Source organism: Ornithorhynchus anatinus, chromosome X5, assembly GCF_004115215.2.
Source record: "Ornithorhynchus anatinus isolate Pmale09 chromosome X5, mOrnAna1.pri.v4, whole genome shotgun sequence".
Taxonomy (NCBI): Eukaryota; Metazoa; Chordata; class Mammalia; order Monotremata; family Ornithorhynchidae; genus Ornithorhynchus; species Ornithorhynchus anatinus.
Genome location: NC_041753.1, coordinates 15,432,610 through 15,449,940, shown reverse-complemented (window position 1 = coordinate 15,449,940; position 17,331 = coordinate 15,432,610). Strand labels below are relative to the sequence as shown.

The 17,331-nt window shown below is 44.6% G+C and overlaps 1 protein-coding gene across 1 annotated transcript in view; it reads left to right on the top strand.

Moving 5' to 3' along the window:
- The window catches only part of REEP5 (receptor accessory protein 5), a 42,511-nt gene extending 25,647 nt beyond the window's left edge, over positions 1–16,864 (top strand). The window contains exons 3-5 of the mRNA XM_001507295.6: positions 3,608–3,746; positions 11,480–11,648; positions 14,909–16,864. Of these exons, the coding sequence (XP_001507345.3) occupies positions 3,608–3,746; positions 11,480–11,648; positions 14,909–14,958 (358 nt within the window). The 3' untranslated portion in view covers positions 14,959–16,864. The remainder of the gene's footprint in view (positions 1–3,607; positions 3,747–11,479; positions 11,649–14,908) is intronic.
- The last annotated feature ends 467 nt before the right edge of the window (positions 16,865–17,331 follow it).

The following is a 17,331-nucleotide window of genomic DNA, read 5'->3' as shown; positions in this document are numbered from 1 at the left end:
CCCCCATACTTCAAACTTACAACACCCCGTCTCCCCATCTCCTCCCTTCCGCCTCGTGCTGCTCCCCCCATCTTCGGCAGCTTTTCTTTCTCTTAACTGAAAATATTTTTTTAACTTAGCGCTACCCTCACTGCTGCCAGTCCTGTGCTTCCCTTGCACCCATTCTGGGTTGGCCCAGACCCGTAATTGGTCTGAATTTTTTTTTTCTTTTTCAAAAACTTTTAAGCCTTCCTCTTTCCGCTAGTTTAATTTTAACATAACAGCTCTGCCACCATGACAGCTATCGCCCCACCCTGATCCCCCACCCAGTGACCTGAAGCCCACCCCAACCAAAGTTGGGTCAGGATGGGAGATGGAGGTGGCAGTGGGAGGAGGCCTGGAAAAGGGACCTTTGTCCCTCTCACCAAATTTTCCCTGGCCTAGTGATGGCAGCTAGCAGGGGAATCACCAAGCTTAAAAAAGAGTTTTAGAGTTATAAAAGAAAGTACAGTCATGGGGAGGGGAGGGAGGAAGAGGATGGACTGTGGGGAAGGTGGTAGAAAAGCTATGTTGGAAACTGGGGAGGATGCAGTGAGGGGGTTTGGGCGGGGGGGTGCAGGTTTGGGCGGGAGGGTAGTTACCCACCAGGTCTGCCAACATGGAAACCTGAGCAGAAATCACTTAATCAAGAAACTATTTCTGCTGGGCCATCATAGAACTGCCTTGCCTCTATGTAACCCTAGAATTCTCTCCCATCTGGAATACTGTATGCAGTTCTTGTTGCCACATCTTAGCAAGGGCATAATAGAGCTGAAGAAAGTACAGAGAAGGGCAACCAAGATGATTGGTGGCCGGTGGCAGGGGTGGTGGTGGGGTTAGGTGGAGAAGCTTCCATATAAAGAGAAATTAGGATTCTTCATTCTGGAAAGGCGAAGGTTGACAGGGGATCTGATTGAAGACACAAAATCGGGAAAGGCTCGGACAGAGTGAACAATGAATTGTTGCTCCTCAAATCACACATCATCAAACGAGGGGCACCCATTGAAGCTTGAAGATGGGAGGTTCAAAACAACTAAAAGAAACACTTCTTCACAGGTGGTAAGCACTTAGAATTCATTCCCACAGGGTAAAAATATCATTTATGGACAAAAGAACCTTAATGAGTAATGAAAGGGAAAATTAGGATGTAGATGAGAGTTAGGGATGTTAGTTTGCCCATCTTTAACCTCGAAGGTGGATGTCAAGGAGGGCAAACATGACATGATTCCTCTAAGCAGGCTATTGCCAATCAGAGACCAAATTCTGGGCTGAGTAGATCATTGTTCTGACCGAATATTAACAATGCTGATGATGAGTAGTCCTGTGGAAAAATTTGGTCAGGAAGATTAAAGTTACAAAATCGGCTAAATGAGAAATCAAGATTACACTCAATTCCGCCACAGGGCATGTTTTCACTCTGCATTTTGGCTAGAACGTGACAGCAGAATTTAGAGAACATTCTTCCAACAGCACAAGGCCATCTGGAATCAGCGTGATGCGATGTCGGAAGAGACAGTTGTGTTCAGGCGTGTATGTGCATGTGTGCGACGTGAGCCAGGGTGAGTCCCACAGTGTGTGTTTTCTTTAAAGTGGGCTTCTATGAGAATACAACCCTCACATAATAAGAAAACTGGATGTATCGGGAGTTCAGCAATTTGTATTATCCCATTCCATCAGCCTGGCCTGTTGGTTAGCTGAATGGGCATTATGGGTAACTCAGGCCTGGAAATCTGCCACCTGATCCAGGATTGAATGATTCATTCATAATAATAATAATAATGACAGTATTTGTTAAGCATTTACTATGTGCCAAGCACTGTTCTAAGCACTGGGGTAGATACGAGGTTATCAGGTTGTCCCACGTGGGGCTCACAGTCTTAATCCCCATTTTACAGATGAAGAAACTGAGGGACAGAGAAGTTAAGTGACTTGCCCAAAGTCACACAGCTGACAAATGGCAGAGCTGGCATTAGAACCCATGACCTCTGGCTCCCAAGCTCGTGCTCTTTCCCCTAAACCACACTGCTTCTCATTCATTCATTCATTCCATCAATCGTATTAAGTGCTTACTATGTGCAGAGCACTGTAGTAAACGCTTGGGAGAGTACAGTACAACAATAAACAGACACATTCTCTGCCCACAACAAGTTTACTGTCTAGAGGGGATCTGCCCAGTGCTGCAGAGCTTCATTCTTCCCATTCAGATATGTGTTAAAACAACATCTTTTTTCAGAGTTCATTAAATGATTTGATCAAGGAGAACCTTACCAGTTTGGCAGCATTTACAGTTTTTATTCTAGATAACAACCAGAACAGGATTTGCAAGGCCCTTGTTAATAAACAAGGCTCCAATCCATATAATCCTAACTGGATATTTCAGGCTTCATCAGCCCTTGAATCCTGATCTTTATTTACATGGGTTTGGGGGTAGCATTATCTATTGCTCTTAAAATAATCAGCATTCAGAGACAGATATTTACTGAAGCAGAGTTACAATCTGGGCCTTGGGCATGAGGCAGAGTCATGAATCCATTTAGGAAACTAGAAGAACCAAGGTACGGATTAAAGCATTGAGGTTTGGATCGACCTATTCAGCGTTATTGGTTTTAGCCTCTCAGTAATTGATTACTGACTCCAGGGAGGCATTTCGCTGAATGTTTCTCTTTCCTTTCCTTCTGGGAAAGCACTGGGAAGGCTAAAATTTGTAAGGCGGCCTAACATTCCATCTACTCATCTACTCAAGGTGTCTTCTTAGGTTTGGGGATATAAGGTCCTCCCGGACACATCTAGGCTAAATGGCTAGGATGGGGGAAAAAATAAGTCGATTACTTGTATTTATTGATTGCCTACCGAGTGCAAAGCTCTGAACTAAGTGCATGGGAGCCTACACCAGAAACAAAAGACATTGTCCTGCCCTCGAGGTGGTTATGATTTCTAATGGGCAGACAGATATAAATTCATTATAAATAATGACAGCAAAAGGAAGAACCAGGACATAATAAGTAGTAATATGAATGGCATGGTGAAATCACGGAATAAACAATTGAATATACACATACATAGGTGCTGAAGCTAAGTATGGCTGTTGAGTGGAAGTGATTTGGGTTGATGGGAATTAATCGAGGAAGATTTCTCGGAGGAGGATTTGGAAGATGCGGACCGCTGTGGTCTGGCGTATTTGATGGGGAAAGAGAGTTTCAAGCAATGGAAAGGGTCTGAATGAGGGGTCAGAGGTGGGTAAGACGAGGGTGGGGTATAGTTAGAATGTGAGCATGGGGGGAGCAAAGAATATGAGCTGGGGAGTAGTAGGTGAAGAGAGTTGGTGTGTAAAATGAGAAAAGCTGGTGGAGAACCTTCAAACCCTGTGAGCTGTTAGGGAGCATTCTTTTGAAATGAACGACAACTCAGCCCCGTACTTCACACGTCAATCACGGAAAGGGGAGATGAGCTATTAACAGGAATACCGACAGAGGAAGACAAACCCCCTTACTCCCTCCTCACCCCCCACCCCCTACCCAAAACACCCGCCGGTTAGCTGGAGAACAGCTATGTAAACCCTGTTCATCTGGGTACTTATGTTTCTTCACAGAATCAAGGCTATCGAGAGCCCCAACAAAGATGACGATACACAGTGGCTGACCTACTGGGTGGTGTACGGTGTCTTCAGCATTGCCGAATTCTTCTCTGACCTCTTCCTGTCCTGGTTCCCATTCTACTACATGCTGAAGGTATATACGCTCACCTTTCTACCAGTGAGAGATGCAGATAGGGTTCGCTAAGAAGGACTTGCCTAAGGAGGAATGGAGGGAGGAGGTTTGTGAAATAAAGCAGCTCTAGGTGATCATTTGGTTAGAGAGCTGGAGACGTCCTCTGCGGCGTCCCGGATTGCCCAATTTCTAAAAGCGTAAGGGGCCATTAGACTGTCATCCGAGTGTCAATAAGACTGTAGGTGAAGGCAAACGGCCACTGGTTTAGGATGAACCAGTCACTGTTTGCTAGAAGGGATGAAAGTGTATTTGCAGTTGATCCTCCAAACATCCAGTTGTTTGTTGTGGCAGCAAGCTGTGTTTTTCATCCAGCAGTCCTCATTTCAGATGAAGCGGTAGATAGTCGGACCCGGCTGATGTATTCAGCTTGCCGATCGGGGCCTGTTTCTTACGTTTGTTAGGTCACGCCTGCCTTTTCTTCACGTCTGCCTTGGGGCACACCCTCCGCTCACACACATTCACCCACAGCTGTTTTCTAACTGATAAGCTACTGCTGATTTGATCAGAGTTCCTAAGAAACTGTTTTCAACAGCAACAGCAGCACTTACTGATTTGAAAAGGATTTTGTCCGTCTAGAGAAAATGGGGCCAATCAATAATATAAGGTGGGAACAGCCCTCAAAGAACTGGCTCCCCCGTGAATACATTTTCCAGTAATTACTCTTTTGGGACTTCCCACTTCCACTTGTTTGTCTGAGTTCCAGGCGGATCGCTCCAAACTGATCTACGATTTCTTGCCTTTTGGGATCAGGAATTAAGTTCACAGCTGAAGGTTGGAGGAACGAATCCTCCGGGGCTCACTCCTGCTTCTGAGCCTCCACTCGGGATGAGACTTCAACAGGGTTTTGAAAGGGTCCATTTCATTTCCCATAAGCAGCCCACTAAAATGTTCTGGAAAAGTGAGAGATTCTTCCCTTCCTGCTTCCACAATAGTTTAGCCAGAAGCTCTAGGTTCTGCATTTCATTAATTCGCTCATTCAATCGTATTTAATGAGCGCTTACTGTGTGCAGAGCACTGTACTAAGTGCTTGGGAGAATACAATATAACAATTACTTTTGCACCTGAGGAATTGTCTCAGAAGACTGGAGGGAAACGCTGTGGACTGTAAACCTCCCGGGACCTCTGCCGTTAGTTGAGAGATAAATAGCTCTTACCCAAATAATAATGTTAACGCAATAATCATGATGTTGGTATTTGTTAAGCGGTCTGCTGTGTGGCCTTGGGCAAGACACAACTTCCGTGTGCCTCAGTTACCTCATCTGTAAAATGGAGATTAAGACTGTTAGCCCCATGTGGGACATGAACTGTGTCCAACCCGATTATCTTGTATCCACCCCAGTGCTTAGTACAGTGCCTGGCACATAGTAAGCACTTAACAAATACCATGATTATTAATTATTATAATTGTGAGCCAAATACTGTACTGATTGTTGGGGTAGTTGCAAGAAAATCAGGTCAGACACAGTCCGTGTCCCTCATCGGGCTTATGATCTAAGTCAGTCGTATTTATTGACCGCTTTCTGTGTGCAAAGCACTGTACTAAGGTATTTTGGTGAAGAACACTGAATTGCACCATGTGCATGGATATCGTTCACAAGCAGAGGACAGAGGAATTTCTATCATAGGCGGTGTTTGGCCCAAGTTCCTTAGGTAAACGCACTAAGGGAAAATGACGATAAACTGTTTCAAATCTCTTTTTGTTTCATTTTAATGTAAAAGCATTGCTTTTGTCCTTGTGTTGTTTTAGTTCTCTCTCCCACTAGATCTGGAGCTGGGCCAAGTGCAAACGAGGGTGGGAATTTAGAAACAAAGTGGAAAGTGTTTCCCTGGCCTGGTTCATGAGGGTGAGTTGGTTCTGGTTGCAGAGCAAAGCCAAATCCAGGACATCAAGGAACCGTGGAGAATCTCCTAGTGGGAGAAAGGGAATGGAAAGGGGAAGGCAGAGGCATGGTATCCAGAAGCTGAATCTCACTGTGGGAACTGAGCAGTGATTAACTTTTTTTATAATTGTCAAAGGTTCACTCCCTTTGGGACCTGTAAGATGCTGAGAGTTGGAGAGAGCTGTAATTGCTCTGATGTCTCCTGATAATAGATCTTAGGAACTAGGGGAACCGAATTAACTGTCAGCAGGATAATAATAATAATGTTGGTATTTGTTAAGCGCTTACTATATGCCGAGCACTGTTCTAAGCGCTGGGGTAGACATAGGGGAATCAGGTTGTCCCACATGGGGCTCACAGTCTTAATCCCCATTTTACAGATGAGGGAACTGAGGCACAGAGAAGTTAAGTGACTTGCCCACAGTCACACAGCCGACAAGTGGCAGAGCTGGGATTCGAACTCATGAGCCCTGACTCCAAAGCCCATGCTCTTTCCACTGAGCCACGCTGCTTCAGGATCACACGGCTTGTTCTGTTCTGCAGCACAAACTCAGGAAAAGGATCCTTTCTCTCTTTGTCTTGCTGCCAGTGATACAATACCTCTCAGAAAAAGACCTCTGGGCTGCCTCGGTTGCCAAAGGGGAAGTGTCCATGCAGCTGCGAATTAGTTTTAGAAGACGGCAAAGCTAATAGGAGTTTCCAGACCCAGTAGAAATAAGAAGTACCTAATCAACCAGTTCTTGATGGGAGAAAGTGATGTTAGAACACTAAAGGATGCTTCCCTAATTAAGGCCAAGTGGAGGAAGCAGTCTGGCCTAGTGGATAGAGCACAGGTTTGGGAGTCAAACGAACATGGGTTCTAATCCAGCTCCCGCCACTTGTCTGCTGTGTGACCTTGAGCAAGTCACTTCACCTCTATGTGCCTCAGTTACCTCATCTGCAAAATGATTATTAATACTTTGAGCTGTATGTGAGACGTACACAGTGTCTGACCTGATTAGCTTGTATTTACCCCAGGGCTTAGTACAGTGCCTGGCACGTAGTAAGTACTTAAATACCGTTAAAAAAAAAAAGCCGTTTTCATTTTGGATCACAGAGGAGGGTCAGAGAGGAAAGTCTGTCCTTCCACTGACTCACTGAGGTTGTTGCTACCCAGCAGACCAAGAGCCATAAGGGAAGGTCCCAAGAATGGCAGGAGGGATAATATTCACTTTCAGTAATCTTCCAGAGTAGAGGTGTGGGAATTGGGTCAGTTTTTAACCTGTGGCTCCCACATATGCACCCCTAGGCTGGTATTGGGCTTGGTACAGGAACCTTCCCCTCTCAGGGTCACACCTGGAGAGTTCTCAGTACTCTACCAGTCTCGACTACAGGAGGGAGAGTCAGACAAAAGCATATCCATTCCATTCCTAGTTTGGGCAGCGGGTAGCGAGTGAAAGGCAATCTGCTACAAGTCAAAACTCATCTGTGCTGGGCAGCAGCGGCATAGGAGAGAATCGAGGGCAAAGATTCAAATTTACTGCATGGAAGGAGGCGATGGCAAACCGCTTCCGTATTTTTACCAAGAAAACTCTATGAATACGCCACCAGAACGATTGCAGATGGAGATGGGGCGTTCTGGGAGAGATGTATCTTTGGCGTCACTATGGGTCATAGACGACTCGACAGCATAAGACAAGATAGGAACTTTCTTTTATTTCAGCTGAGGAAGACTACCCGTTTTCTTTTGGAACTCGTTTTCTCAGAGCAACATTATAAGTGGGGGATTGACCTAAGGTCAGATACTCTTCTTTATGCTGAAATTTCTCAAAATTGTTCACTCCAGCAATATATCTATCAAGCAGTGGTATTTAGAGCGCTGTACTAAGTGCTTAGGAAAGTATATTACAGAGTTGGTAGACGTGATCCCTACTCGCAAGGAGCTTACAGTCTTCAGGTACTATAGATGAGTAATATACCTACATTTATGTATTTATATTGTCAGAGCAGACCCATGATAGGATAGGTGACTGACTTCATCAGAAGTCAAATGGACATGTCAATCCTCCCTGGTGAGTCCGTCTCGCTTAGAACAGTGCTTGGCACATAGTAAGCACTTAACAAATACCATTATTATTATTATTCCACCCCTCCTCCCCCCCCCCCCCCGGACTCTTTAAACTTACCCTTTATCTCTCTTCCCACATTGTGCCCATATGGTCTGACCACCCCTTGAGTCTTTGAATCTACCCCCCACTCCATCCCCCTCTCAGTGCCACTTTTTGAAAATGTTTTAACTTGTTTCACAACCAGGGTGGACCCTTCCCCAATAGCCACCTTCCTCTGGCACTCTCTTCAGCCACAGGGACTGGACCGTAAGTGGTGCCAGGTGTAGAAGTGCGGGGGGGGGGGGGGGTTGTAAGGAGACAGGGAAACAGTTTTAAGGAAAGAAAAAGGGATTATTTGGGGGGGGTGCACAGAGGGGTCAAAGTTACCTGATCACCGAACAGTCACCGGGGATGGTTGGTATGTTCATTTTACCTCCAAGGAAATCCTGTACTCTAGGCAGTGATCAGTCAGTGGTATTTATTAAACACTTACTATATGCAGATCACTGTTTCTAAGCGCTTGGGAGAGTACAACAGAGTTGGTAAATACATTCCCTGCCCACAACAAGCTTACAGTCTAGAGAGGGAGGACAACATTAAAATAAATTACGGATATGGACATAAACACTGGGGGGCTGAGGGTGGGGTGAAGATTAAGGGCTTTAAGGGTGCAAATCCAAGTGCAAGGGTGATGCAGAAGGGAGAGAGGGCAGGGGATAAAAGGGCTTAGTCAGGGAAGGCCTCTTGGAGGAGATGGGATTTTAATAAGGCTTTGAAGGTGGGGAGAGTGGTGGTCTGTCCGATATGAAGGGAAAGGGAGTTGCCCTAAAGGAGGCTAATGTTGTAAAGTCCAAACCGATGTGTGGTAAATCTGAAACAAAGTGTATTTAGAATCATCTTAAGTGTCATCCATCATAACCCAAAGTGCAAGTCAAGAACTGTCTCTGTAGATTTTAGTATGCTAGAAATATGTATTTTTAAAAAAATTTAAGGTGGTGCAGGGCTACGTGCTGTTGGAGAAGCCATTGTATTTGGTTTCTTGTTGTTTTTTATAGCACCTTCTGTGTTCTAACATTACCCATCGTTAGAGAGTGAATTACACCCACATATTGTTGGTTCTCACAACCTTCTTCAGGGAGGTGTGTGTTATTTGTAAAATGAAATGCTACAGTGATACAGGTAAAGGATTCCTACCTTAAACCTCCTCCACATTCTTGCATCAGATAATAATAATAATAGTAATTGTGGCATCTTTTGTTAAGCACTACTATGTGCCAGGCACCGTACTAAGCACTGAGGTGGATACAAGTAAGTCGGGTTGGACACAGTCCCTGTCCCACATGGGGCTCACAGTCTCGACCCCCATTTTACAGATAAAGTAACTGAGGCACAGAGAAGTCAAGTGACCTGTCCAGGGCACACTGCGGACAAGTGGTGGAGCCAGGATTAGAACCCATGTCCTTCTGACTCCCACTCCCGTGCTCTAGCCACTACACCAGGCTGCTTCTCTAATGCCTATTAACACACACATGAATCGAAGGGGGTGTGTGCAACATTGGCTAACAGTCAACTGTCACACCACCAAAGCTGTGTAGTTTATTCCAGTTTGGCTTGACTGCATCAATCACTTTAATCTCACAAAGGAGGAAGCTCTGTGGGTGTGTGTGTGTGTGTGTGTGTGTGTGTTTGGTGGGGGGGGGGGGAGGCGGGTGTCACTTCCCAAAATGTGCTCTGGCCGAACCTCTGTGACATCTGAAGAAATCTTTTTGACTTCCTTACTTTTTGTAAAGAAGAAATATAAAGTTCACATTCTCCAATTTGTATTGCAACAATCAATCGTATTTATTGAGCATTTACTATGTGTAGAGTACTGTACTAAATGCTTGGGAGAGTACGATAGAACACTATAACAGAGTTGGTAGACACATTCCCTGCTCACAACAAGCTTACAGTCTAGAGGGGAACAGAAATTTGAAGTTTGGCCTAGCAGTCTGCCTAGGTGCTGCTATGCTGAAACCCCTCTCATTGGCAGCCAGGGAAAAGCCCTTCCCCTAGGCTGAAGAGCATCCTTTCTTTGGAGTCCACTGCCCCCACCCCCACCCCCGCCTTCCAGGACAGGTTTGGACGGTTGAGACCATTCTGATTTCTCCCCCAGGGCAGCCAAGCTCCAGGATACCTTAACACTCACCTGGATACCTGAATCTTATACTAGCTGAAGCCCTATTATGGGACATGAGAGGGATTTGGCTTTTGGGAGTTCATTTGTCCCCCTCCCGCCCCTGCTCTGGAACAGAAGCTTTCAGCACATTTAGTACGTAACTCGGAGTGTTTCAGCATTTTGTTGAGCAACATGGAAGTCTTGGAGATGCAAGGAAGGGAAACAAGAAAGAGAGAGAAACATATATTGTGGACAGGCTACAAGGCACAGCCATCTGGTTTGGGAAGGCCTGGGCTTTATTTACTCCCATTACTCAGACTGACTTTTGAGTAGGCACAGGACCGTAAAAGTATGGTCCCGAAAGAGTCCTGACCAGCTTGATCCTGCCTGAAAATGCTCTTGTCAGGGGTAAAGCCTTGAAGCCCGACACCTCGCATCGTGCTCGGGTTCTGCTGTTATAAACGGCTCTGGAATTTAAGGATGTGGTTGTAAATGACATGGTGTCATTCCCCAACCTCAAACAGCTCCAGCTAGGCTGGGTTAGGGCCCTGTTGCACACACTGCCTCAGTAGGGAGGGTTTTTTGGGCAAAAATCGTTCTGAACTGGACTACCAGACATTTCCATCCTAGACCATTCCAAATCAGGGCTAAAAGACCCAAAATAGTGGCTTTCTGACCTACATACTTTTTGAAGTCTAGGCCCCTCTCAGTCCTCATCCCCCCTTTAAAATCCCTTCCGCTTTTTGTCATCATCTCCACCCCACCCCGAGTTTCTGCCCTGGATGCAGATTTCAAAGGTCCTAGTGGAAAGAGCACGGGCCTGGGAGTCAGAGGATTTGGGTTCTAATCCTGGCTCTGCCACATGTCTACTCTGTGACCACAGGCAAGTCACTTAACTTCTCTGTGCCTCAGCTACCCCATCTGTAAAATGGGGATGAAATCCTACTCCCTCCTACTTAGATCGTGAGCCCCATGTGGGGCAGAGACTGTGTTCAACTCGATTAACTTGTATCTACTCCAGCACTTAAAACAGTGCTTGGCACATAGTAAGTGCTTAACAAGTACCATTATTATTACTGTGGACATCGTGGGGGCAGGGTGAAACACGGGAAGGGGACCTATTCACCACAAGCTAGTGGGTTTTGGTCAAGAACTGAACAGAATGACTACAGCACGTCCAAGGAGCAGAGGAGTCTACCCAGAAAAACCCTGATGGTTTCTTCTCTTTAACCTTCCTTTTAGTCTCCCTAGGGTCAGTGCTGTGGCAAACTAGTTGTTTTGGCTAGAGGTGAAAGAGGGGTCAAATCTACAGCCAAATCTCATAAGAGTTTAGTTGCAGAGGTGAAATGCCTCAGGATTGTGTCTGGCACATACACCTCCCTGACCTCACAGCCAACTGACAGCTCAGGCTGCTACACCCCACAGATCCTACACTTCTGACTTTTGCCTCGCCTTACAATGACAAAAATTATCCAAAGGATATTCCGCGACCAGGTAAGGAGGCAGTGGGCATCCTTAGTCCACCAAGCCGGTGTCCTTTCACTAATGCTGATTCTCGGTCCTCTGTAGTGTGGCTTCCTGCTGTGGTGTATGGCCCCCAGCCCGTCGAATGGCGCCGAGCTTCTCTACAGGCGCATCATCCGCCCTTTCTTCTTGAAGCACGAGTCGCAAATGGACAGCGTAGTGAAGGATCTGAAGGACAAAGCCAAAGAGACCGCGGATGCCATAACTAAAGAAGGTGAGGAAGCATTGCAAGGCAGTTTGATTTCAAAGGGCAGGAATTCCAGATTTCTAGTTTGACCCTGTTCCTGGGGCGGGGCTGGGATGGAGCTTTTTCCGCGGCAGAGCAGGGAGAGAAGTAGCGTCAAAAATTGTACGGAACGAATACTATCCTTTTGCCAAAAGCAGTCAGGAGAGCGTGTTGAGCAGTTAGTGCTGCACTGGGAATGGTTTGATTTTCCTTGAGGTGTCCAGGTTGGAAGTATAGGCAGAAAGCAGCTTGGCCTAGGTGAAAGACCACAGGCCTGGGACTCAGGGTACCTGGGTTTTAATCCAGGCTCTGCCACTTGTCTGATGTGTGACCTCGGGCAAGTCACTTCACTTCTCTGGGCCTCAGTTTCCTCTTCTGTAAAATGGGGGCGCAACACCTGTTCTCCCTCCTTTTTAGACCGTGAGCCCCATGTGGGACAGGGCCTGCTGACTGACCTAATTATTTTGTATCTACTCCAGTTCTTGGCACATAGTGTTTAGCGAATGCCACAGTTTTTATCATCATTATCTTTGAGCAAGAAGTATGGGCTGGCTGTGCACTTGGATCTGTCCCCTTTGTGCACTTAGTATTCGGCCACCCTCAGCTCCACAGCACTTATGTACAATCCACAACTTATTTATTGATATTAATGTCTGTCTCCCCCTGTAGACAGGACACGTGTCCACCAACTCTGTTGTGCTGTTGTATCGTACTCTCCCAAGTGCTCTACCGTGTACAGTCTGTATAGTACTCTGCACACAATAAGCACTCAGTAAATATCAGACTGATTAATAAGTATTTCACAGAGAGAGCTTCACTCGCCTCAGCAGCACTTGAATCCAGCCCAATAAAAACAGTTGCAGTTGTTGGTTTTTTTAATGGTATTTGGTAATCAATTACTGAGTGCCAGGAACTGTACTTAGCGCTGGGGTCGGTACAAGATAATCAGGTTGGATACGGTCCATGTTCCTTACATGAGGCTCACAGTCCTAATCCCCATTTTACAGATGAGGTAACCGAGGCCCAGAGAAGTTAAGTGACTTGCCCAAGGTCACACAGCAGACAAGTAGCAGAGCTGGGACTAGAACCCAGGTCCTCTGACTGCTAGGCCCGTGCTCTTTCTGCTAGAACATGCTGCTTCTCAGTTTTCTGCAACTCTTCTAGACTTTGGAACCAAACGACTCCTCTCACCCAATGGTTTTACTTGGCCCACTAGGCTCTTGAGATCTCATAACTAGCATTGAGAAGAAACGATAGGTAGACTGTATGGTGTGTTAAAGCAGGGATCAGAAGTGGAAAGTGTCCCCTAGACTGCCTTTTGAAGATAAGAATTCCCTACCTGGCTAGAGATTAGAACAAATTTTCAAGCAATTTATAGGAATTAGGGAGTAACCCTTCCACTACCCACTACTCCCAGCACTCGTCAAACTCCTATTAGGGTACCGGGCCCAGTTTTGATTAATGCACTTTACAGAGGAACTAAACTGGAAATAATACTAATAACAACAGTATTTGTTAAGTGCTTATGACTTGCCAAGCACTGGGGCAAATACAAGATAAATCGGGTCAAACAAAATCACTCTCCTACATGAGGGCTCATAGTCAAAATGGGAGGGAGAACAGGTATATACACCCCCCCGCTGCCATTTTAGAGAGGCGGGAACTGAGGCACAGAGAAGTTAAGCCACTTGCCCAAGGTTACAGAGCAGGCAAGTGGAGGAGCTGGGAATAGAATCCAGGCCTCCTGACTCCCAGTTCTGTGTTCTTTCCATTAGGCCACGGTGCTTCTCTGGAAAAGGGGCCAGAGGAATGACATCAATGATCAAGAGTGGTTCAAGGAATCAGGGTTAACTTAAAGGAGGCTGACGGGATTTAATAATTGTCCCCTGAGGGCCATTCAAGAGGAAATAAGGCTAAAATTAAAGAGAGATTTCAGTTGGACATGAAGAAAAAGTTCCTGACTGTCAAAGTGAAAAAAACACAATCTGTCCTGGAAATTGACTTATTCACTTATTTACTTATTCACCTGCTTAGCAGGGGCCCAGACCAAATAATCTTTCAAATTGCTTCCGGCTTTAGGACTCTATTTTCTGCTTCCCAGATTTAAATGGGAAAACTAAAGTCTCGTGGCTTGTGTGCCCTGGTGTTGTGGATTGCAGGTTTAAAAGAGTCTAAGACTCAGTGAAATCTGGGCTTTGGGAGATAGAAATAAAAGTCATCCAGGAAAGAACCTGCAGTATCTAGAGACTTGAGTCCAAGCTGAGCCTGAGATTTTTCCCATCTCAAGAAAGTAGTCAAAGTCATAGGATGTGTCTGTTTATTGGTGATTTGTACTCTCCCAAGCGCTTAGTACAGTGCTCTGCAAACAGTAAGCACTCAAGAAATAAGATTGAGTGAATGAATAGGATTGTCCACACTCACTTATTGCCTTATGACCTCATTGCCTTTTATTTTCTCCTTCTTAAGCATCCTATTTCTGGAACTTTTCTTGAGCCCAAACCAGCTCTCTGAAATGAACAAAATGTGTTTCTTACAGAAATTCAGCTTTCATATGAATTCATACTTGCATGGCTTTTTTCTTATCTGGGCCATAACCCCCTGTCTAAAGGCCTGTGGACAGAGCATATAAGTCAAGCATTGACTAACCTACCAGAAATCTCAAAATGTGGTGACAACGCTATGCTACGAGTAGACGTGTTATTATAAAATGTGCATCTTCTGGGCCGAGGTGATGCAATTATGCCACTTGGTCTCGTTTCGTGCTTTGTGAGCTCAACATATCTTTTCCAAAGCTTCCAACACTGCCTTGTTTTGTCATGCAGTGTCAAAGCTGCACCTTAGAAATACAGAGGGTATTAACGTATCTCAATGCATACTTCGTTATTATGAAGGTGGTCAAGGACACAGGGTAGGGATGGGGGTTCATGCCTGGTGTGGGGGAAGGAGATGGAGGTTCATGCCAGGTGGCTATTTGTGAAGCTGCCTGGGCACTCCCATTTACCAGTATGTAAGATGGACAGGAAGGCTAGTAGTTTACCAGAACTCAAAACACACCAAGAACTGGAAGGTTAATGGGAAAGCCCATAAAATGGTCATCAGGACCATTCGATAAAACAGAGAACAAATAGCATGATAACATAGGCATGACCGCCTATGTGCATTTCATTCATCTGAATTGGGTTACCAAATAGGGGCTACGGTATGCCGTAGCCAAACTTAACCGTCTCTGTTTTCTCCCTTTGCAATAGCCAAGAAAGCTACTGTGAACTTGCTGGGGGATGAGAAGAAAAGCACCTAAAACATTAAACTGGATGACGTCCCCCTACTCCCACTTCGATCTTCCTGTTACATCTTGATGTTATATTGGGGACTGTGGTAATAATAATAATGTTGCCTTGAGAACATTTTTGGTATATTGAAAAAAGAATGTGTTGTAAGTTTTTGCTTACTTTTCTGCTGTTGTCTCAGCAGTTAATAATTTTTATTTAAATTGAATGCAGTGGGCAGTGTCCAAAGTTTATTGAAGGCAAGGACACTTTCTGTCTTATCCTGCCAGGAATATAAACAAATAAAATTCTATATCCCACAGGCTCTGCATTTTTTTTGTACTGTGTTGTTTATCTCTGCATGCATTCCCTCTGTATTTTACAAGTCTGAAACTGTCTGTGGTCCTTTCTGTATCGTATAACTTTTGTAAGAACATCATTTTGATCGATCGACTGCCTCTATGTATTCAGGGAGATGTTGCTAAGGGAAGTGAATTTCGCACACCAACGCCAAAGATGCTGGTCATTCAGAGATTGGCCAAGACAACTTTCAGTTCTGAAAAGTGAATCAGAGCAGTCTGGTGTCAGTGGTTGAGATTTTCCCGGATTGACACTTCCTGTCAAGATTATAAACTCCTCGAGGGCAGGGAACGTGCCTACCAACTGTTATATTGTACTCCGCCCACAGTAAGCAACCAATAAATGGGACTGAAGGATCGGTTGGTTGAGTGAGGAATAGCTACAAGAAATACACAAGACTTAAGTGAAAATTCTGAGGTTTGCTGTAGCAATGACCTGTGACTGGTTGAATGCTGAGGGGCCTCTGTAAAATGGGGAGGCGGGAGTTTTCAACCGCATCTCTTACTTAAGGCCTCTTTCCCGGAGAACTGAGTGTTTTCCATGTTCAAAAGCAAGTCTCTCGTTGGCCCGAGTCGCATATGCTCTGGTCTCCCAGCTGTTTAAGTGTTGGCTTGGATACCTCCCAGTACAAATGAACAGTCCAAGCATGCAAATTGGAAAACGCTAAAAAGCCAGTCTTTCTCTGCCCCAAATAATGTCCAACTAGTAGAGCATTAGTTACGATTGAATGCCATTTTATTACTTTCCCGGTGGCAAATTACAAAATCAGACATATGATCATCTAACGCAATACTGCATTTGTATATAGAGTATTAGTTCATTAGCTGCTTTGTGTTACCATTTATCTCCCCAGAATGCATTTCATATGAAACACGAATGTTAAGAAACTTAGCCTCCAGGAAACATCTTGAGGGTTACACCTATGATAATTTCTGTTAGCTTAAAACTGCTCAAAGAAAGATTTCAGCGACTTGGAAGAGCCTTCTTCTGAGGACAGAGCAGTTACTCAGGATTAGGGAAATTGAGTCCCTGCAAAGAGTAAAATGTTGCCAATACTTGCCTAAACAAAAGTAGTTGTACTTTTCCCAACTGGTTTATCCTGGAATGGACAACTCTCAGGATTATCGACAAGCAAATATCAAACGATGAATTGTTCAAATCTGAAAACACCTATGATGCTTAAAATTTTGGTCCTCTTGATAATTACAATCATGAGTCAACAAAGAGTATGTTGTATTCTGTGAGGTGCAGAGTGCACGCTGATACCCTTGGAAAAGAAAGTAAACCTTATTTGATAGAAAATATCTCGAGTAAATTCTGAACAATGTTTTGGAGGTGGTTCTGCTTTGTGGAAATGGTTTCAAGATAACATGAAACTGTCCTGTATTTTTACTTGGAACATGCAGTTCTCCAAAGGAAAGTTATAATTTACTATAGTTCAGACCATCAAAGGCACTGGTTTTCTCAAAGAAATGGATGAAAATGAATATAACCATTAGATAATATATCATACCTGTACTGAAGATGTGATGTACTGATTAGAAGTAGATGCAAATAAAAAGCAGTATAACACTTTTACTGGAATTTTGGCATTTTTTCCTACTAAGTATTGACATGCAAATGAAACAAAATATAACTACTCTGTAAAGCAGCTAAAAGATAAGGCAATCGAGAATAGTCGTATTATTTGAAAACAGCTGATGAGTCACTTTTCATATCCAAGTCTTGAAATAGCATGAATACAATAGAATTTGATTTAATGTCTCTCTTTTTAGCGCATAGTTCCAGGGTTTCCGGGGGTACGATGGAGGTAAAACACAATAGGTCAACAAAGTCCTAGAAGACTCCATACCTAAGTGTTTCTGTTTGAATAGATGCTTGACCCCGACAAGGCTAGATGAAGACTCTCTAGATGGTAAGCTGGGGCAGGGAACGTATCTATTGTTATATTGTACTCTCCCAAGCATAGTACAGTACTCTGCACACAGTAAGTGCTCAATAAATACAATTGAATGAATGAATGAATGAATGAAAAAATCCAATTG